The 22,250-nt window shown below is 39.9% G+C and overlaps 1 protein-coding gene across 2 annotated transcripts in view; it reads left to right on the top strand.

Annotated features, from left to right (window-relative positions):
* The window catches only part of LOC113960929 (3'-5' RNA helicase YTHDC2), a 29,951-nt gene extending 18,804 nt beyond the window's left edge, over positions 1-11,147 (top strand). For both annotated transcript variants that reach the window (XM_027670855.1, XM_027670856.1), the window contains exons 21-30: positions 189-315; positions 1,293-1,498; positions 1,929-2,124; positions 3,241-3,350; positions 4,652-4,941; positions 5,364-5,541; positions 6,542-6,745; positions 8,546-8,728; positions 9,936-10,039; positions 10,194-11,147. In XM_027670855.1, coding sequence (XP_027526656.1) covers positions 189-315; positions 1,293-1,498; positions 1,929-2,124; positions 3,241-3,350; positions 4,652-4,941; positions 5,364-5,541; positions 6,542-6,745; positions 8,546-8,728; positions 9,936-10,016 — 1,575 coding nt within the window. In that variant the 3' untranslated portion in view covers positions 10,017-10,039; positions 10,194-11,147. The remainder of the gene's footprint in view (positions 1-188; positions 316-1,292; positions 1,499-1,928; positions 2,125-3,240; positions 3,351-4,651; positions 4,942-5,363; positions 5,542-6,541; positions 6,746-8,545; positions 8,729-9,935; positions 10,040-10,193) is intronic.
* The last annotated feature ends 11,103 nt before the right edge of the window (positions 11,148-22,250 follow it).

The raw sequence follows: 22,250 nt of genomic DNA, 5'->3' as shown, positions 1-22,250 counted from the left end.
GGAATGGGTAAAGAGAATATAGTTTTTAACCAGAAAAAAAAAATCTGGTTTGTTACATTTTCTTTCTTTCAAAGTGGTTTGTGCCCTCATTTTATTGATGTAAATGTAATTTTTTTTTTTAAAAATGCATTTTTTAGTTTTACATGATCACATTAATAGGCAAATGTTAAAAAAATTATCTTTTGCAGGCGTGGCAGAAAGCACGCAGTGATGGCTGGGAGAGAGCTTTTTGTGAAAAGAACTTCCTGTCTCAAGCCACAATGGAAATCATTGTAGGAATGAGAACGCAGTTGCTTGGCCAGCTTAGGGCCTCAGGTAATAGCTTGGAAAAAGTTGTAATGTAGTTTTGGAGTCAAGTTTATACAAATTGTAACAAGAATAGTGTTCACTTGTGTGATTTTCCTTCCTTAATTTGAAACAGTATGCATCCATGCTGGGCATGGTGGAGGTGCTAGAGTGAGAAGATGTGGCTGGGGAACAACTGATCTAACTGAAAGCACCCTGGTTGTTCAGCATGCCACTGGCTTTCAGTTTGAGATATGTTTCCTTGGATTTTTCCGTTCTAGTAAATTGTTTCCATAGGAATTTGTTAAAAAAGAGTTCAGACCTCAGGTTCTGAGGCAGAGTCAGTTAATTTCAGCTCCAGCTGGATGTCCCCAGAGAGGGACCCTGAACAAAGAAATCACTGGGCCTTTATACCCTCACGATCTGTGCACACGATCTTCATGTGCCCTGCATGTGCCTCACACACTCCTCTTGGTCCAGTTTATGGTCTGGGATATTCTAACACCTCACTGATTTCTTTCTCCATGTCCACATCATCAGGCCATTAACTGCTCTTCCAGCCTGGGTCAACCTTGGGCCCCTCTAGGGTCTCAACCCTTATCCTCCCTTGCTTAGTTGTTCATGCCAACAGAGTTCATTTAAAATTCACCTACACTGGATTTTGAGCAGGGCCCCCTCATGCTAAGCTATCAGCAAGTTACAATTAAACTTAAACCTGCACAATTAAGTTCTGATATTCTGTGAGTAAACTAACTTTAAACCACAATAGGAATGTCTTAGTGTTAGTATTATAAAAGTAATTATATTGTATGCAAGTATAAAAACTCTTCCCAGGAAGGATTTCAGTGTAATGGTTTCTTCTTGGTGCTGTTAAGGTTAGCAGTCATGAAAAATACAACTAATGTGTAGTTTATTTCACTTTTTTTTTCCGGTTCCTTTTGAGAAGCAAAGAAATAGATCTTAAGTACAAGCAAGTATAACACAATTTTTATGTCTTCTTTCTTCAGGTTTTGTTAGAGCCAGAGGAGGAGCTGATATCAGAGATGTTAATACAAACTCTGAAAACTGGGCTGTAGTTAAAGCTGCCCTAGTGGCTGGGATGTATCCCAATCTTGTGCATGTAGACAGGGAAAGCCTGGTTTTGACTGGACCAAAGGAAAAGAAAGTGCGATTTCATCCTACCTCTGTGCTTAGTCAAACTCAGTACAAAAAGGTAAAATCACTTAACTTTTTAGAAAATACTGTTTTCTGGCAGCCTATAGAATGAAGAAGTGGAGTTGGTTGATTTTTCCAATATTTCAGTTAGTCCTTCCAAATGGAACACAACAAAATGTTAAAAAGAAAAAGCTAATTATAAAAGTGTTTTCAAGATGTAACAATCTGTGCTCATAACAGCAGGAAAAGGTTCTACTCTGAAAGCTTTTTTTTTTTTTTTTTTGAGATGCTTTTTTCATAGCAAAATATTTTGTTTCAGAGTGATTAAGATAGTTTGGTAGTCTGGTTGAATTTCCTTGTGCTTTTTTAATTTGCGTGTGTATATAAATATGTATTTATTCTACATATATAAAATAAGCATTACGTTAAAATTGATTTTAATTAAACAGAAAGGATGAAATAGCCTAATCTTATTTGCTCTTGCACAGATTCCACCAGCAAATGGCCAAACTGCAGCTGTTCAGGCACTCCCTACAGACTGGCTTATATATGACGAAATGACGAGAGCTCACAGGATAGCGAACATCAGGTGCTGTTCTGTGGTAACACCTGTCACTGTGGCACTCTTCTGTGGACCAGCTAGGTTACCAAGTAATGCTTTGCAGACATCTTCATCCATTCGAGGTATACTGGAGCCTGGATTTGGAGTATGGGATATACTAGTAGGTGGTGTGGAAGGCTTATTTTTCATGTGTATTTTCTGCGTATATTGGCTAATTCTTAAAACAACAGAGCTATGGTTCCTGTAGCTCTCTAAGAATAGTTTGTAGTCTCTGTAATAAATGTCTCTGCTTTATGAATCCTTGTACATTCATATCTATAAATTACACTTAGTTCTGTAGTCTCAGAAATTACAGTATAGTTTGTAAAGAAATAAAAAATGCAAACAAAATGTCTAATGACAGTACTAATGCTGAGAAGTGTAGTATGTATGTCTTTTTTTCTTCAGCCTAGTTTATTTGATTCTTTGAACCAAATTATTCAAACTGAATAATTTAGCTACAATCAATATGTCATATAGTCATATTGCTTCCAGCTGACACATGCATTTTAAAGAATATTTTCTACTGATAACTTTTAATGACAATTAGCCATACTATTAACTAGAAGCAATAAAGAATGTATCAAAATTTTCTTTTTTCATGTTTAAGTGGGATGCTGTAGGAGTAGATGCAAAAATAATCTATCCTGCTGTCAGTTCTATAGAAATACTAGTTTGAATCAAAGTAAGAGTCCAAGATATTTTTGAAGCTTTCTTGTCTTGCTCTTAAACTGTTACCCTTAAAATAGTGTTAATGATGATTGAATTGCACTTTGGGAAAAAAAAAAAGGAATCCAAAATAGCCATGTGCATATATAATTTTTTTTCCCTAATGGGTCTTTAAATATGCTGTTTTACTAGGAAATAAACCATAGAGCAGTGTGTGATTTTACAAACAACTTCAGGCAAAAGTTTGATAGTGGCTTGTTGATACTGGTGAACGTACATGAGTGAGTCCTATCACATCAATACAGGTGTTTACTGACTAGGGCCTTCAGCAGGTCTGACTACTTCGGTTTTGCTAACTGAAGCAAAGACTTTCACTGAGGTGTATTTGCAGAAGTTAAAAAGTGTGTTTACAAATATTTACATTTTAAAATAAATTTAAGAAGAAAATTGTTGCCGCTAATCCAGTAGTGTTCAAGTTTTTGTATGTAAATAATATAGAGGTGTTAATGCATCTTTTGTATTTAATTCAGGGGGTGGGGTATCTAATGAGAGCAGTGACAGTGAGATGGAGGACAAAACAACTTCTAATTTATCACTACTGAAGCTAGATGAATGGCTCCATCTCAGACTGGACCCTGAAGTAAGTAATGTGTCATTTCCATGTTGGTTACATGTAGAAGGATAATTATGTTAAATCATCCTAAAAAGATTTGTGGAACATCTGAGTAAAAAAGAATTTTCTGTAAGAATGGTCTGTTTGAGTCTCTTAAATTTACATGACAATGTACTCTGTGAGTTAGCCTTTATTTCATGAGTTGGTTGAGAAATATAAGAAATAGATCAACAGGGACTCAACCCCCTTTTACCCAGACTAGTCTGTTGTGTGAATTCATGTATTCAACATCCAAGTTGTAAGGTTTCCTAACTTACAACCCATAACTCTCAATTCTTGCACGTATGAGCAAAAAAGAATAAAAATTATTAGTTACCTAGCCAGCAGTGAGAGTGCTCATCCTTCTTCCTTGGTCATGATGTGGGTGTCCCCTGTATCACACCGGGAAGCAGGAACGACTCGGCAGTCCAGCTGCTGTTAGATCTGCTTCAAAAGTGCTTTGGGTAAGCTGATGTGTTATACTTTCCAGCTTGGCAGTTTGGTCTATTTCCATAAATTAGCAGATTCTAAAGTAGGTGCCAGACAAAAGATAATGGCTACAGGGATCAGCAAGCTGCAGGTGGTGGTGGCTGTATAACGGCCCTTCTGCTCTTTCCGGCCCCCTGTATTGCCTGTGTTGTGCTCCCAGCACACATCAGACCTTAGCATAAGCTTGGTTAGCCAAAATCTGAGTAGAAGTTGGAAGAACAGTCCCAATGGCATATTGTATATTTCCTTCTCAGAGGATGACTAAAGTTGGATCACAACGGAGCACCTGAAACTGGAATTGCTGAAAGAAAATTGTTATGAGATTATAGAAAAAGAATCAAAAAACCTCAGCCTTTGAAGATAGAAGTTTTCAGGTCATTGAGAAGTTGTGCCTGTGGTAGGAGGTAGAGTAACTCAGAGCTCTTTTCCATATGGTATGACTGAAGAGTGCAGGAATACAGACTGACTGATAGAAAAGGCATAAGATATAAGAAGATTAGGGTTTTCTAAAAAAAAGATTAATTTTTAAAGTGAAAAATAAAAAATGCTGTGTGTTTACAATACAGTTTTAAATTGTGTGCAGAGCTATGTGAAATGTTTTAAAAATTATCACGCACCTGACGAAAGAAAAGGTAACAGCTTAGTTTAAATGTGGGGGGTTTTCCTCCTCTCTGGGACCTTAGTCTTGCTTCTCAGTCAGTCAGAATGCCAGCTGCTGCCTGATAGGAAAGACTTGAGGTACCCTTTTCCTATTTCATCTAATTTTAATTAGTCTTTAACAGAATTGAAATTCCTTACAGGCTGCTAATTTGCTGTTGCAACTTAGACAGAAGTGGCATAGCTTATTTCTGCGTCATATGAGAGCTCCTTCAAAGTCGTGGTCTCAAGCTGATGAAGCAACTATAAGAACAATTGTAGCTGTTTTAACTGCTGAAGAACAGTCTGCAGGTTTGCAGCAGCCGTCAGGAATTGGTCAGAGACCAAGACCTGTGGCTTCTGAAGAACTTCCTTTAGCATCTACACGGAGGTCAGGCAACAGCAGAAAAAGTGCAGCAGAAACTGAATTCTCTGACTCCTCTAATGCTGAAAAGTAAGCTGTTGAGATCTTCTAGAGACTGTAGGTTGTAATTTATTTACCTGTAAAAGCATGGCTTGAATTTCTGCTAGTATTGAGAAGGAAGAAACAATATAAATACAGCTGAAAGCTTTGATACTATCTTATGCTGTGTTGTAGTTGTGATTTCATGGAGAAGTATTTCATATGTATGCCTGCTGTTTAAGAGAGCAGTCAGGAATATTGACCATAAGTTGTGCTCTTTGAGAAGTAGCAGGAGAGGTTTAACTGTAACATTCAAAAATCAATGCATGATAATTATATTTTTTTAGTTAATGTTTAATATGTTTTTTGAATTACTGTAATATATATAGTTATGCAATAGGCTGATATATAGATAAAAATTATTCTGTGCCTGCTTGTAAAAGTTGTGGTATGTCCTATATCTACCTTTTTAGAGTTTTAATGAAATCTACACCTCCTGCACTTCACCAGGCAAAGAAGTACAAACGAAAAAATATTTTACACTCCACACAAACTTCAGATGACAGGTCAGATCGATCATCTGTGAAGTCTGCAGACAGCAGTAGCTATCCTAGCCCTTGTGCTAGTCCTTGTTCTCCAATATCTGGAAAGGTAAAGTTCTCATAACCATATTACCCTGCTCTTCAAAATGAATAGAACTTCTTGCTGGTATCTTTCAGCACCTATCAGGTATTGTATTGGTAAATTAAGAACTGAACTTAGATTTTCATTGTTAACAACTGCATAATATTTCTTTCTGGAACTTAAAATCAAGTCTAAATATCCTTGTTGCACTAGGTTAATACAGTAAAAATATTATTCTCTGCAGACTTCTGAGGTAAAGCTATCCAAAGTTGAAAAAAACAGATTTTTTTTTTTTTAAACTTTGTATACTAAACAGTGAAGGTGTGTACAGCACATGCACTTCTGAACCCTTTGGTTTCTGCCTTCCTCTGTTTCTGTAATAGCATACATTGGTACTGATTCTATAAGTTTTGTATTATCTGCCTTATTACAGCTGCTTGGGGGTTTGGGGTTTTTTTATGATTATTTTAACAAAGGACACATTTTTAATTAGGTTCTTGTCATAATTCTCTCTATATACTTGAATAGTAAACTGCAGTAATACTAAACAGATCACTGAGGGGACAACCCATTGCTCTTTTCATCATGGACTCACTGGAGAATTTAGTAATGCCTCTTAAGTCTTTCAGTTTTTAGATTCAGCCAGTGTTACAGAGAGAAAACTTCATGTTTCCTGAAGATGGAATACGAGTAGTGTGCTGCAGGCTACAGTCCAGGATGATTAATTTTGTGTGGAACTACAGGTCCATCAGACCTTCAAAGAATTGTAATTACTAAACTATTCAGGCCTGTTCTACTGTACTTGCTTCCTGCCCCTCATGAATGAATTACTATGTTGAAAAGTGCTTAAAAATGTAAAATAGATGTGAAAATCAATTCAGACAGGAACAGCAGATAGATTCTATGTTTCTTGTATGATCTGGAAGAGAGGAGGAGTGCAATGAAGGGATTTCTGTCTTTGTGTGTGTAAAACTTTAGAACTAAAACCTGGTTTATTTTATTGTATTTATTAATTTAATTTTTCCAGTGTTCCAAATCTCCTTCACCAAGACAAAATATGCCAGTTCGGTACTTTATAATGAAAAGTAGCAACTTGCAGAACATTGATATTTCTCAGCAGAAGGGTATATGGTCCACTACGCCAAGTAATGAGCGAAAACTAAATGGAGCCTTTTGGGAGAGCAGCATGGTTTACTTAATATTTTCTGTTCAAGGGTCTGGACACTTTCAGGTGAGTTCTTAGCTAATACTGAATATTGGCTGTAGTTAATGTTTTAAGAGGCTGCAGCAAATGCCTTTGTGTAGTATGGAGTGCTTTCCTTATGACTCCTGACCTGATAAGTAGAGTAGGATGCCAATGTCTCTGGTTGTTGAGGAAAGAGTACTTCATTCTTCTCTGAAATAGACTGTTTTAGTTAACTCAGTTTGTCCCTCAAAGGCTAAGACTAAATTGCATCCAAACAAAATGAGTCAGAATAATGTTTATACCCTATATAAATGGTTTCAAACAACTACAGTGAAATAAGTAAATTAAAAAATCCACACAAAGCAAGTGATTGCTGCTCTTTTCTCTGCATACCAAAATAAATATTATAAGTGAACAAGCAGTTACAAGTCACAGCTTTCTAAAGTCAGCAAACTCATAGATGGCTTTATTACAGATTTTAATAAAAACTGTTTTGCCCGAATTGTGGTTTTCTAAAAGTTAGGAAACTGGGAAGCATGGCCATGATTCTTCCAGAGCTGTGTCTTGACTTTGTATTTACTGAGGTATTTGTCAACAATTTGTTGACAGATTTGTGGCCAGTTTAAAGTTACACTTGACCTGGTAGTGCAAAGTTGCAGGTTAGCCGTGTTGGAGAGTCAGCTAAACTCAATTGTTCCAGGTAAAGAAAGTTCAATTTACCTCTTTATATATAAGCTATTTATGGAAGTCAGCTGAATTTAAAATCTAATGAACCAACCTAAATACAGCTATCTTGGTAGTACTGCTGGAGGATTGCAGTGAGATACACATACAATGATTTGGCAAATGCAGTGTAATATTGAAAAGTAATTTTCAGCATGCCAGTTGATGCTGAAAATAGGCAGTTATGTTGGTGCTCTTAGACAAGGAAGCCGGAAAGAAAAGACACCGAAGTCAGGATGTGGGTGGTTGATAGTGCCTTGCCCTTCCAGCTTTGACAATGTAGTAGACCTTTATGAGAACGTTAGATTAACTTCTCTAATAATATTCTCTTATCCCAGGTGTCTCCTTTCTTTCTGCCTTTATTTTTCCTCTGTTTCTTTTGTTGATTTTCATTGAAGTCTGGCTTGAGCAATCTAGAAGTGCGTGTCTAACAGCAGCAGTATGTGCTGGTAACTTACAGAGCGCACTGCATCTCTTGGACTCTTAAGTCATAACTGGCATAAATTTCCCTAAAGGGCTGATACATTGTACGTGGCCTTGGTTTATTTTTGGTTTGTTTGGGGGAGTGGGTGTATTTAAGGGTGTCCTTAAATGAGTTAGATGCAACCTTGGATTTGTGGTTTCTTTCATTTTCTTTCTGAATATTTGTCTTGTTGGAACTTCTTTCCACTTCATTGAAGAAGGAACTAAAAGCAACTTTGCCTTCCATCTTTGAAGAACAGCTGCACTCTTCTAATTCTATATGAAAGTTTGTTAACAGAGAGGGAACAGGGGAAGGAAGGAATAGATTTGCTCTAGAAGTATCTACAAGTAACAAGGAGTAGCTAATGGACTATTCTGTAGTAGAACATTCATCTTGATTCCTTGCACTTCAAATGTTTTACAACACCTTTTCAACCTCTGTTACAAAGCTTAAAAAATCTGCAGTGGTAATTGCGAGAGATGAATTGAGGGATGTTCTTTGTGGTCAAAACTCTAGAAGATATATTTTAAGTTGAAAAAACCAAATGATACTTCTAACTTTCTTGATGTAAACATTTTAGAAGTCCAGTCATTTATTTAATTCCAGCATAAATAGATATGCTCTCATTATGTCCTTTCATATTTAAATTTTTATTCCAGGGTTTTGCTAGAATGGGTTCAGCAATAGGGTGTGAGAAAAGTCAAGACTGGGGATCTGCTGGTTTTGGAGGTGTATTTAAGGTGGAGTGGATCCGAAAAGAAAGCATTCCTTTTCAGTTTGCACACCATTTGCTCAACCCTTGGAATGACAATAAGAAAGTACAAATAAGCAGAGATGGCCAGGTAATGTTATTCTCTTCTGAAGTTTTTATTTGGTAGAATTGTGTATCGTTTATTAACTTGTTCAGCCTTGACATTCATCTCAACTGTCCTCATATATCTGTTAATCTGAATCAGAGTTCATTGATCTGCCCTGTGCCTTTTGCTAATGGAGAATTACTGTTGAACTAGTGGAAACACTGGATAAAATAAAAGAGGTTTATTACTTAATTTGTATTTAAAAAAAATAGATAATTTAAGTCTGGATACATCCACAAATGAATGTTTGAGGTTTTTTTTAATTTCAGAGGTTTGTTCCATGTTTGGTTCAGATGTGTTCCCTGAAATAGTCTGTCACACCCAAATAACTGTTCATAATGAGAGCTTTGAGTTTTCTGTAAAACCTGAAGAGAATCTTGATATTTGAGATGGAATAAAGCTTGGGACTGTTCTCCAGTTTGTTAAATCTAAATTTAACTACAAAAAGCCCGAAAAGAATTGGTGCAAGAGTTCTCTGGCAGTTTCTGTGTTCTCCTCAGTCCCCTCCCAAAACATCTCCTTGATACAACATGGTAGAGCTAAACTTCTTGTATTGTCTTCTCACTGCTTCCCCAAAACCTCTCCAGTTGTAAGAATGAGGAAAGGAGCATACTGCAAGAACAAGGACAGGAATGTAGCACGTACTGTAGTTGACAGTACTTCTCTTGTAAGTGGCTCTTAAGACCTAAAGAATCTCAATGATCCTAAAAACAAGTGGTTTATATTGGTTTATATGATTCCACCAAGAGCCACTGTGTGACCTGTGACCTGCCTTTCCACGTTCTCCACCACACTTGATGGAATTAAAGTTAAAAGATGTGGAGAATCGTAATCTTTAGTTAATGAGAAAGTGACGTGTGGAAGGTAGGAATTCTGTGGTGGATCTGTTCTTGTATATGATGGTGATGTGTTCACTGGGAATTCTCTTCGTGAGAACTGACACCCTACAGTGAAGGAAAAAAGCCCCAAACAGCCTGTAAGCCAGGGTTGCTTATGGAAGTTTTTAATCTCCTGCTGAGCCCTTCCTGTGTGTGGAATTCTAATGTATGATTTAACGGCAAAAGGAACGAGCTTTTTCAGAAAGGTTGAAAGCATTCACTGGCAAACTGTTCTAAGAATTTTGTAATTAATAGTTCTTCTGTGTCAGTAGTAGCAGTGCTAATAACTTCTGTAATTTCCTGATCATTTCTAGGAGCTGGAACCACAAGTTGGAGAGCAGTTGCTGCAGCTTTGGGACCATATTCCTTTGGCAGAAAAAAACTCTACTGATTAAACATGTCAGATAATGTGATGGAGGTAGTTATTTCATGCATTGTTTTCTGGTTTTATGATAGAGGAAAAGATGTCTACTACATACAGTGTATTGTTACAGTACTGCCTTTTGCTTGTAGGTTGTGGAAGAGCAGTTGCACTTGGGACTAAATATTCTCTTCCTTTTGGTTTCTTTTAGCTGTGGTTGTTGGAACATCAGCTCTAACCACAAGAACCAGCAGCGTGTCTACAATGTAAAGATGAGGAAGAAGGTGGCGCAACAGATTCCTGAAGCTGCTAGTCATACTATGCAGCTAGCAGTGGAAAAATAAGAGGGAATTATGTTGGTTTCAGTGTTTCCTTGTCTTAACAAGTGTCGATAACATTATCCACCAATCTGTTTTTGACTGAATTATTTTTTCTACAGTAGCATCCAGTAGATATTTAAAAACATGGTAAAGTTCAACTGATTTTGAAACAATGCAACATCTGTAAGTTATTCGTGGGTTTAAAGTAGCACAGCAGACAATTTAAATACGCAGTTTACACTTAAAGACTTCTCCAGTAAAATCCAGTAAAATGTGTGAAAGAAACCAGTGTAATGTTAATTAACCAATCTTGCAGTTTGCATAAAAGAAATAAATTGAGATTAAATGGCTTCAAATAGATTAGAGGATTCCATAAGTGTTTGTATGGCAGTGCAGATTTCTGTATGACAGTGCAAGAGAGCAGGATATATTCATACAAATACTTAGACAGCTGGAGAATATTACTTTTTAACTTAAATTCATGAGTCTTTTGAGTGTGGGTTGATCCAGTGGTGTATCCAGTTTCAAATACTTTTTGCCTTTAAGAAGTATTCACACTTGGATAAGCTGGAACAGTCTTTCAGAGGCCTGTTGCCAAATAGTACTCTAATAGTTCACTAACTTGGGGATTGTTAGAAGATTTTTACTTCTTTTATAAAAAATAAAAAATAATTACCAGTACCACTTCCGTCATCTTTCAGTGTAGTTCATGCTTCCTTTCTATACCTTGTCTTTCAACTTCTTTTCTTTCTTCCACACTACTGTTGTTTTGCTTTATTTCGCTTCTCCTTAGTCTTTAAGGTACTGTACTATAAGGTGGCATAAATTCAGTCTGCTCATTGTCAGCACTATGTTTGTGGTCATTCTCAGATTAATAGAATGCTCCTGAGCCTCTACTTAGTTTCTCACAGGATATACTCACAGTTCAGACTACCCTGTATATTTGTTCTTGCATTCTGTGTAGTGACTTCCATATGTAAACTGTCGGTTTTAGTAGGTTTAGTGCCAAGACTAGCAGGGTCTGTGTAATGCTGTAATGCCTAATGCAGTGTTTCAGGAGATGGTGCACACAAGGGAGCCGTGAGGCTCGTGTTACCTTATACAGTACTTGCAGACCCGTGCCCACAAAGAAATGTGAGGTGTATTGCCCTGTATAGGATTACGGGTCACCATGCACTCCAAGGACAGAGCTGGCAGAGAAGGAGAGCAGGGGTAGGCGTAATGTTTGGTTAACGAACCTGAAGAGGGCTTCTGCAGCTTGATGATAAGAACAGTCCAGCCAAGGACTTTGCATTCCCCAAGGGCGTTGTCTGGTGTAGGTCTCTTGTTTGGAGAAGAGATTGTACCCTGCTGCCTGTGTCACAGCCACAGTCATGTAATTTTTGGCAGTGCCCAGATGTCATGTCTCGCCCAGTCTTGGAGGATTATTTGACTTGCTCTTGTTACAACCCAGGTAATTGTACTACTGATCTGTATTTTTGCCTGTACTGTTATTTGGAGATGGACTGTTTGTCCCTGAAGCTGTTGGTCTGGTGTTTGTTACCATATTCTGTAACCTGGCACGGCTGCCTTAAGCCCTTATGCTCTGGTGTTAGAGGTCGGATGTGACACACTGCATCATGGCCAGCCCTGACCCTGTAGCAGGTGCCTCAGTTGATTACTTCGGGACTTTGCCATGCCCATGCACGTCAGATTCTACTTTGATTAGAGCAAGTCAGATGGATGGAAACACAAAGGAGAGTTCCCCTTATATCTCTTGACTCACTGCCTTAGAGATACTGAGCAGGATTTGAAGCAATGCAGTTTACTACCTACAAAAGGATCCATCCCTTAGCCGGCAAGACCCTGGGGCTGTTTTAGAGGAGAAGGCTTTAGCTCCTATTTGTGTTAAAAGCCATCAGACTAATGTGGGGAGCAATGTGTGATCCTCCAGGTAACAGTATCTGCCTGTGAAACATTTGATCATTGTCTGGATGCTGTGGAAAAGGTAATTTCTTTATGTAGAGTCCCAGAAGACAGGAATAATACTTGATCTGATTCAGATTCAGACAATGCTGTGTCAAGTTCCTCGCAAACAGAGGACTTGGTAATCTAATCAATTGTTAAAACAGAGTATGATGCTTGACAGGTGCCACTACACGCTCTTTCACAAGCACTGATGTAGCCAAACTAAGCAGGTGCTCTCACAAATCTGTTACTATAAACCATTTAACCTGGCTGGCAAATATGTTACACAGCAGACGGAGGACACCATCTGAGTTTCAGACTGGAAAGCTTGGAGTCTCACTGGGGTATGGGATCCAACTACAGTTTCCAGCAGGAAGTGCAGATACTGTCTTCCAGGGAGCACTAGGACATGTTCAGAGAAGTACCCCGAGATGATTGAGGACCCCTGGGCCAGTCCCACAGATTTGGATTGAGTTTGGCCAGGGTGGTCATCAGTCATGCTTTAGAAGTAGCACCTATGGCAGAGGAACATTGTGTGAACATTTTCCCACATGTTGCATAAGTGCCCACTAATCAAAAAGGGTCTTGGTCCGCTTGAAGCCCATTTCAATAGGCAGTGGCCTCACAGGCACAGCAACCAACTTCACATGGGCCCATCTCTTACAAAAGTTAGTGTCTGGAGAACGATCTAGTGGACTTTTCTTCATGCTATTGAAGCATTTGAATGTTCATCTGTAAGGACATGATTCTGCTTGCTTTTAAATGATTTGAAAGAAAAAGCTTCAAGAAGCTTCCCTCTGATCTCTCTCATTGGATGATTAGTGTTATGGCAACCTTGCTTTCTCAGAGAGACTCCTTTATTTTCTGCACCTGTCATCCATATAAATTTAGTAGGTTTCATCTAGTAGAAATCAGGACATCTTTATGGCTAGCCATCACTTCAGTTAAATTGTTGCAAAATGTCTGTACAGTTATTTCACTATGCAGCAATGATTTTCTGATAGTTCTTTCTGCAGAATCCTCTGCTCTGGTTTCATGTTGTGTCTGTAAGACCACAGCTTTGAATGTTTTGGAAAACCACTCCTTACAGCCGTCAAGCAGGTTCTGGTTTCCTAACCTTGTGTATTGACATTCTCTGTTTTCACTTTGTATCACCTGGGTCTCCGAAGAGACAGATCTTGGTAACCATGTGTCTGATGTTACCAACAATATCATCCCTCTGTGGAAGAACTCCAGTACTGCACCTCTGTACTGGGATTTTTAGAGACACCTCATCTGGCTGATCATGACTGAGTGTGATTAAACCCACTCAGTGAAGTGAGAACTAAAGCAGGATGAAGGCCACAGAGGTGAATGTATCTGAAAAGACAAATGAGAGAAATAGCCCATCACCATCTTCTGCGCAACAATAAAAATCCCATCCTGGAGGTTGTAAGCCAGGAGTGATTTACTCTACTTTGAAGTAAATGAAGTTCTTGCAAGCTAGACCGTTGCCCATAAACACTGGAGTGAGGAGAAAGGAAATATAAATGGAGGACAGCCACAGGTTTGCAAATTTTTTTCATGCATGAAAACCTAGCAGTACTGATTCAGGGCAACTCTTGTCATGTTCCTCAGTGCAGTAGGCAAGATCTTTGCCAGTGGTTCATGAGAAAATGCTGAGGTGTGCTGCCTTCTCAGGAACATATTTCTGAAAATAGATAAAAGTGGCAAGCTGTTTTGCCACAGACAGAATTTGGTTCCTTTTGCTAGGAACGGAAGTAAGTTTTTTAAGTATTTCTAAGGGGTTTTTTTGTTAAATATTTTACTTTTATAAAAATCGTATGTTTCTATTGGTTATTTGTTGCAACTACTTATTCCAATATTTGCTTTTTTAAGTTTTTTTGCCACTATTGAACTGTAATTTTTGCTCCATCATCCCAACAGCTATAGAGACATTTCCTCTGATCCTTGTGGGTTTAATTTCTACTGTGAAATTTTTTGCAGTTTCTGTCAAAATGAAATCACAGCTCATAACTGGCAGATTTCTCTGAGCTGGTTGGATCAGTCCATAATTACCCCGAGATGCTTTGTCTTCGAAGTGAGTTAGAGTGGTTTCTGCAATTACTAATTTTTCCCCCCTTTTTTTTCTCATGTGGAGCTGAAGTGATTGTCCCAGAGCAATCACTTTCTAGATGTATTCAGTCACTGTCTGAATGACATTAGCTGTTAAAAGAAATTTTTGTCACTAGGCTCTCATCTCCATCTGTTAGATGTATTGGCACAGATCAATTATGATACCCAGTAGCTTGATCTTGGTGCCTTAGAAGAGAGACCCCATAAAAAGGAATCCCTGGGCAATTATGCACTTACAATCTAAACTCCCCATCCCTCATGTGACAGTCCAGACCAACACCATTATTAGGGTCTGGGGTCTTTTTGCTCTTTGTTGCTTCACTGTTTTGTTACCAAGTGGTTGCTGTGTGGTTTCCTTCATATACTCTTAGGTTGGTTTTGGTGGGGGTCAGTTCTGTAGTCCATGGTACAATCTGGTTGTTTCAGTTCATAGACCATGATCTCTGGGTTGTCCGGTCCAGCTATTAATTTTTAACTAATATTTGGGGAATAGCCATGTCTATTCTAACTGTTGTTAATGTTCATATTGTTAGCTCCAGGTTTCACTATGATCCATCTTTGACTTAGACATGATCAACATGTATAGTTTAGATAGAGTTCAACTTGTGGCTTAACAATTCTAGCTACTTCTGTCAAGCAAGCACTTAGCTACTTTCAAATAATACAAAATTTTAAACATTAGTAGTTTGTCTCCTGTTGCTCTACATCTTTCTTCTAGCACTTAGCTGCACTGTTACCTTTCCTGTAGATCATGCTGTGTTGCTTTCAGCCATCTCTCAGCTGTCTTTGTTGCATCTTCTAACAGGTACCACAGGCTAGAAAGTAGGTGATGCTGCTCTGCATTAAAAACTTTATTTGCTGTTTTGATTCTTTTGACAGATGTTGAAAGGGTGTTGCCTAGATCGAAAGTGTAAATCTGGGTTTAAAGACAAATCATGAAAGTAGACTGAGGGAATACCCACAGTAGAGAATAAAAATTAAGAGTCCTGAAGATATTAAAAAGCATGCCCATAATTAAATCAGGCAATTCAGAAAGGTGGTATTTTATTTGTGTCAAGCCCAGAAGGAGTTTTAATGCTAATTTCATACCTTGGGGATGTGAAATCATTATTTTTTGCCTTGTGTTGTATAGTGCATAACTCTGAGATTCACAAGCTGATCTTTTAAGTTTGCCTATGTGAGTGGTCATATTGCATTTGGTACTGTTGATATATGAGCAAAGGTTGTAGCTCGAGGCTCTTAAATAATATACCGCTTTGTTCTATCCATATGGAATGTCTGGTGAAGCCTAGCAGCAGTCAAATAAGATTAAGAAATAGGGAACAAAACACAATTGCCAAAATTGCTACTATATGAGGATGTTCTGGACACTGGGCAGAAACTGTGAATGAAATTGTATGACACATGTAAAATAGATTTAATAACTTCTGCTCTTGTAAACCATATTGATAATGTATTTTAAAAGCAAACTGCGTGGAAATAGGTACTCTCTGTGCACCGACAAGCTTTCTGTGAATTTTAGCTTATAGTGTGTCTAGTTAAAAGCACAAAACTTCCTTTCTTTGATTGTTTTGATGGTTCTTTTCAGATTAAGCATCTCTTTTCATACTCATGCTTGTTGTATTAGTTTAAGTGCAGTTAGTAATGAAGAAATCTGTCTTGCAACTTGACAATTTCAGCATTTCAATGGCTGCTGCTTTCGACAGCTTATCTACTGCTAAGTTCCAACATGCCCTAAAACAATGTACAAAATAAGATTTCATTGCTGTAAGAGAACTGCTGTGCTCTATTCATAGCTTTTTTATGAAAATGGGATCTACTTTTTATTCTAGGACAGGCCTAGGGAGTGGAGCAGAAGTAGCGGTCTAGGAGGAAGAGAAAAGATAAAAGGGCCACAGGACACCTCACAAACAGGCTGTGAAGCTTCTGAGAGACCCATGGACTGATGGTTTAGCTTATTTTCCCGATTACCTGGTTGACTGGAACTGTTAATATGTGAATGGTGTAAGTTTCATGTGTGAATTTTCCTGGTCTTCTATCTTCAGAGGCACTGAAAAAATATGTTGCAAAGTTCCATGACCTAGCTTGGACATCAGAGGACTGCAGTAGCCACAGTCATAGTGCTCCTTAGTCTGAAGTTGAGGTAAGGTTTAGCTGCCTAGTTCTGCTTTTGTTTCTCTTTAGAGCATTGAACCTGGATGAGATCAGAAAGTGATTAAAAAAACCGCACCATGCTGTGTTTCCCAGGTGAGATAGACAGAATTTGCTATGTTGTCTCCCAGTACTCAATTTTAAAAACTGCAGAAAACATGCTTTTGTCAGACTTGAAACCTAATGGGAATGTGCTAGTTCCCATTTAAAAGTCAGGACAATTTTGATTGAAGTCGGAGATCACAGGCACCCTGTTTTAACACTCCTAGAAAGGAAATATTGCTGAAAAGGGGAAATTTTAACTTCCCAGGCACATCATCAGTAAATGGCAGAGCCCTGATCTCCTAAGGTTTGTTTTAATTGATGTTGCTCCACTCAGTAACAAATCAAACCAACAACAGGTGTTGTCCAGCTTTGGTAAATATGGACACAAGAGTTATAGGAAGTATCCATGGGCAGAAAGGTCATACCAGTTGGTATAAGGTGGAAGAATGGAAGGAGAAAGTAGCTCTGTTACACTCCTGTGAACACCAATATTACTTTTTAAAAACATTTTTTAGATGAGGGGTTTCCTGAACTCTGAACATGTCAGAGCTGTTGAATTGTTTGTATTATCTGTGGTGAGACACCAGATGAGCAGGGGTGGTACAGGAAGAAGTATTCACTTTGAAGGAATACAAACAATGATGTCAGAAAAAATAGGGCTCTGAAGATCCTTCAGAGTGAAGCTAGGTGGTGCAGTTGACTAGCACATGAGCTCTAGTCCCTGAGGACTGTTTAAAATGAAACCTGGTTTTATTAGCAGTTGCAAATAAAGTGGCCTCTCCCGAGGAAAAGTAGTGAATTATGGTAAGGAATTTGTATTATAAGCCTGCTGCTTTTTATCTGACATACCTATGAGTTTTTGCTTCTCCAAAAAGGAGGATGATGAGACATGCTACAGTGCAGGTAGATATTAGAAGATATGTCTTCAGAACTGTTATTAAATACTTGTTAATTTTTTTCCTCCTCCATGGAAAGCAGACATTATTAGACAAGCAATAATGATATGTTAGTTGTTAAAGGCTTTAAATAGTAATTTTCTTGTGTAAACATTACTAATTACCTGCAAGAAATGATGAACATGAGGATAGTTTTTCTAAGTAAAAAGGTCAGCTTAGGACAGGGCTCAGGATCCAGCTTTCAGCCCTGGTGCCCCAGACTCTTCACCAGCTATGTTGCCCTTCTTTTTGTTACACCTTGTCTATTCTTTAGCTTAGTCTATTTATTACCTCTTGGTCCCTCAGCACTTGAAAAATATAAGTCCTTGCCTAGCTGAAGTGCAGACACCAGTAGGCTTCTCTGTAACACTAATCTCTGCTTCTTGCTATTTCTGTTGTCCTAAAGCAATTTTGGTTTACTCTGTTTCAGCTGTAACCTTAAAAGTCATCTCTTAAGAGTGCAGGAGACAGCAGTTCCAGTGTGTCTGAAGTCAAGAAAGTGAGGCAGGTCAGCTGAGCTGAGCTGAGCATGGATTTTCTGCTAGAACTTAGGTGGAAAAGGAAAGTGTATGGGCATTGGAAACAAGGCTGGGTACCATGGGAGTACTATATGGGTGCTGTTCACCACTGTTGGGAGAAAATTTTTGCAATCAAAGCTTGGTAAGAGTTCAAACTGGCCAGCATGAGAAGGATGACAATAAGGTTTTTAAAAGATGTTAACAGCAAAAGGAGGATCAGAGTTAACATTAGTTCGTTGCTTGACAAGGTCAGACATCTCACAAGTAGGGAAGTAGACAAAGTGGAAACATTTAATGCCTTTTTCACTGAAGTTTTCAACACTAGTGATGGGCCCTGGGAGCCCTGGAGCCTGGTGTTGGAAGACTTTGACTGGGGGGATGATAAACTCACAGCCAACCCTGAACTTGTTTAAACCTTGCTGCTCCAGCTGGACATGCATAAATCTGTGGCACCCAATGGGATTCATCCCCAGTACTGAAAGAGCTGGACGAAGCTACTGCCCGTTCTCTTTCAATTATTTTTCAATGGTCTTGGGAGTCCAGATAGGTCCCAGCTAACTGGAAACTATCAAATATTGTCCCAATTTTAAAGAAGGATCACAAGAAAGATACTGGTAATTACAGGCCTGTCAGTCTCACCTCAGTGCCTGGTAAAGTTATGAGAAGGTTATTCCTGGAGGTACTGAAAAACACTTAAGAGACAACATAAGTCATTGGCCACAGCCAGGGTTCATGAGGGGAAGGTCCAACTTTAATTTTTTTTTTAATAACAAGGTTACACATCTAGTTGACCAAAGGAAGCCAATAGATGTGAGATTTTTTGGTTTCAGTAAAGTTTCTGATACTTTCTGTAAGGACTTCAAGAGCACAGTTGCCTGTCTCAAACACTCTCCACCAGAAGGAACTTGACGTAATATAAGACACCACAGCAGGAACTTGAGATAAGCACAGAAGGGAGGAATTTGCGACAGGAAGGTGCTAATTCCAGGCCTCGCAGAGGCAAGATCTGATTCGTACATCTTGGTTAATGCATCTGGAAAAAAATTCCCACTGTGGCAAACTGTGGGAAAGGAAGCAACTGCTCATACACATGCCACCCCAAGTTATGGGAACAGCATCTGCAACCATTCCATGGATACCTGGAACTTGGATTGTATAAAGGTGGTACCTGTGGAAGAACGACTCCCAGGACCCCCATCACCAAGAAGCCCACAGTGAAGAAAGACCAGTGGGCTGCTGCTGGATCCATGGGTGGTGACTATCTTCTGCTTGACCTCTTTGTCTCCCTCTCTCCCCTCTCCTCACCTTTTCTATTTCTTTCTATATCTCATATTCGCTGTTAAATAAAATCTGTATTATAGACTTCAGTGTATGGGCTCATTTGGACCTTAATTCAGGCAGAGGCATCTGTCAGAGACTGAAATAGTTAATGATTTATGCATTCTAGTATTGCCAAGGGACTTTTGCAGGCTTTTGACTTTTGCATTATGCCTCTGATGGGCAGTTGGGCCCATCCCTCCCTTCAGAGCTGAAGGTGTTGAACCCTAAAAAGGCAAGAAGATACCTCAGATGGGCAGTTGGACCCTAAAAAGGCAAGAAGATGCCTCAGATGGGCAGCTGGGCCCACCCCCCTCTCTGCCAATCTTGAAAGGCGGGAACCAGGCCAGACCCAGAAGCTCTGTGCAAGCCCAGGGAGAGGCTGGAGGCTCGAGACATGGCCTGTGACACTGATCATGGATATAATAACTCATAGCTTCTTGGAGGGGGGGGGTTTCTCCTTCTCCCCCACCACCTGCGGATCAAGACCACCGCTCTCAAGATTACCAAGCTACATCCCTGGATCCACTGAGTGACCACTGCTCTCAAGGTTGCCAAGCTGCATTGCTGACCAGTGAGTGACCATCGCTCTCAAGATTGCTAAGCTGCATCGCGGGATCCAGTGGGCGGTGATGTGGCAGTTTGAGCCATGTTAGAAACCTAAAAATCCAATTTTCAGGCTTCTCCACCCCTTCCCACAATTATCCCAACACTACTGAAGAGAAACTTTCAGGCCAGAGGCTTCTATAGGGGAAGGGGAAGTATATATACATTTATTTACACAAATAAATACTATACAAACTAAAGACAACTATATATATTACATCTCTATCAATCAGTCCTTTCAAGCCCCTCCTTTAAGTTCAGTCCAGGAAAGAGCCTTTTCAAGGCTGGAAAGTAACCAGTCCCTCTGTGGGAGTGTTCTGGGCCTGAATGCTCCCCCCTCACCAAGTTCCAGGTGTTTGTTGCAGTCTCTCCTCCTCCTGAAGTCCAGGAAGATAGCTCTGAGTCCTTGCTCTCCTGCTGCAGTGTGATCTCTCTCTCTCTCTCTCATACCTTGGTTCGTAGACTGCTGCAGTGTGGTTCTGCTCATCAAGTGTCCACGTCCTGGCATGTGGATTTCTCCTCAGGTTTTCGGTTGTCCTACGTGGCAGAGACATCCTCCGGGCCCCTTCTCTCTCTCTCTGGGTGGGGTCCGTCTCCAATTTCGCTTGGGACTCTTTTTTCCCCGAGCACCGGGCTTACCTCCACAGCCCGTCCACTTGGCTCAGCTTCAATGCTGAGCCTCTCCTCCACTTTCCAGTGGAGGGAAAGAAAAGCCCCCCCCCCCCAGCTTAGCTGTAGAAAAGGAGGGAGAAGAGGCTTAGCTGCAAAAGCCTGGCTCTCTCCTCTTACCTCAGGTCAGGTTCAGGTGCTTGTGAGTCTCTTCCCTCACTGCACACACTCAAAATGCTGCCTCTAACTCTGCTCTGGGCTAGGCAGAGCTGGGGGGGCCGCAGGGCTCCCCTCTCCCCCCTGGAGGGGAGAGAGGGAGCCCAGCCACCCCCTGGCCTTCCACACCTACACGCAGCAGACACCAACAGCAGAACTTGCCAACAGTTTCCGGTGGGCTGTGTATATATGATTTTTGAGCAGAAGCGAACAACATGAGTGGTGATTGGCTCTTCAGGGAACACTGCCCTGGCACCCAATCACCTCTGAGTCCCCCTCTTCTCGAGGGGGGGCCAATCTCAAACCATGACAGGTGACTATATACATTTCTTTTTCACTCTCATCTTTTCTTTACTCTTATCCTGTTTTCTCTCCCCTGTGCATTTCCCCCCGCAAAGGTTATCTTTATGTTGCATCGTTATATGACAACACCCAAAACGCTGGCTTACCTGATGATGCAAAATTGTTAAAATAAATTTTGGCAATATTTGTTTTCAGACACCGATTATTTAGTGTCGTTTCACTTTAATCCACCCCAAGGGAAGTATTGATAAAAACCCGAGTTACCCCCCTCCCCTTTTTCCTGGGGCAGGTCATAACAGCATCTCTCATTAACTTCTCATAATGTTCTTCTGGATAACCTGTGCAGCACACAGCTAGACAAGCCCATAATATATTGGGTGAGCAACTGGCTGATGTGTTGGGCTTATAGTAAATGGGGTGGTATCAGGCTGGTGGCTGAAACCAGTGGGTTTCCACAGGGTTCAGTTTTAGAGCAAGTATTACTTAAGCATTTTTATAAATCCAGATGCAGGAATTGAAGGTACATTAAGTAAGTTTGCTAATGATACTAAACTAGGAGGAGCTGTGGACTCCCTCAGTGGTAGAGAGGCCTTGCAGAGAGATCTGGACAGACTAGAGAGCTGGGCAGTCACCAACCATATAAAATTCAACAAGAGCAAGTACTGGATTCTGCACCTAGGACAGGATAATCCTGGGCATATGTACAAATCTATGGGGCCTGATGGGATTCATCCCAGAACCCACAAAGAGCTGGCTGATGTCATCGCAAAAACTCTCTCAATGATTTTTGAGTGGTCTTGGGAATCAGGAGAGGAAGCTGATTGGAAGCTGGTGAATGTTGTCCTGATTTTCAAAAAGGCGAGAAGGAGGACCCCAGGAACTCCAGGCCTGTCAGTCTCACTTCAGTGCCTGGTAAAGTTACAGAGAAGATTATTCTGGGAGCTATTGAAAAACACCTGAAAGACAATGCAGTCATTGGTCACGGCCAGCACGGCTTCATGAGAGGAAAGTCCTGCTCATCCAATTTGATTTCCTTCTATGACAAGGTAACCCACCCAGTTGATCAAGGGAAACCGGTTGATGTAATTGTTTTGGATTTCAGTAGAGCTTTCAATACTGTCTCTCACAGGACCCTTCTGGACAAACTGTCCAGCCCCCATCTGGATAAACACAACATGGGCTGGGT

The sequence above is a fragment of the Neopelma chrysocephalum genome, unplaced genomic scaffold (genome assembly GCF_003984885.1).
Source record: "Neopelma chrysocephalum unplaced genomic scaffold, ASM398488v2 Primary Assembly neopelma1_96942, whole genome shotgun sequence".
NCBI classification, from domain to species: Eukaryota; Metazoa; Chordata; class Aves; order Passeriformes; family Pipridae; genus Neopelma; species Neopelma chrysocephalum.
Note: the sequence above shows the minus strand (reverse complement) of the source record. Positions and strands in the feature narration are given on the sequence as shown.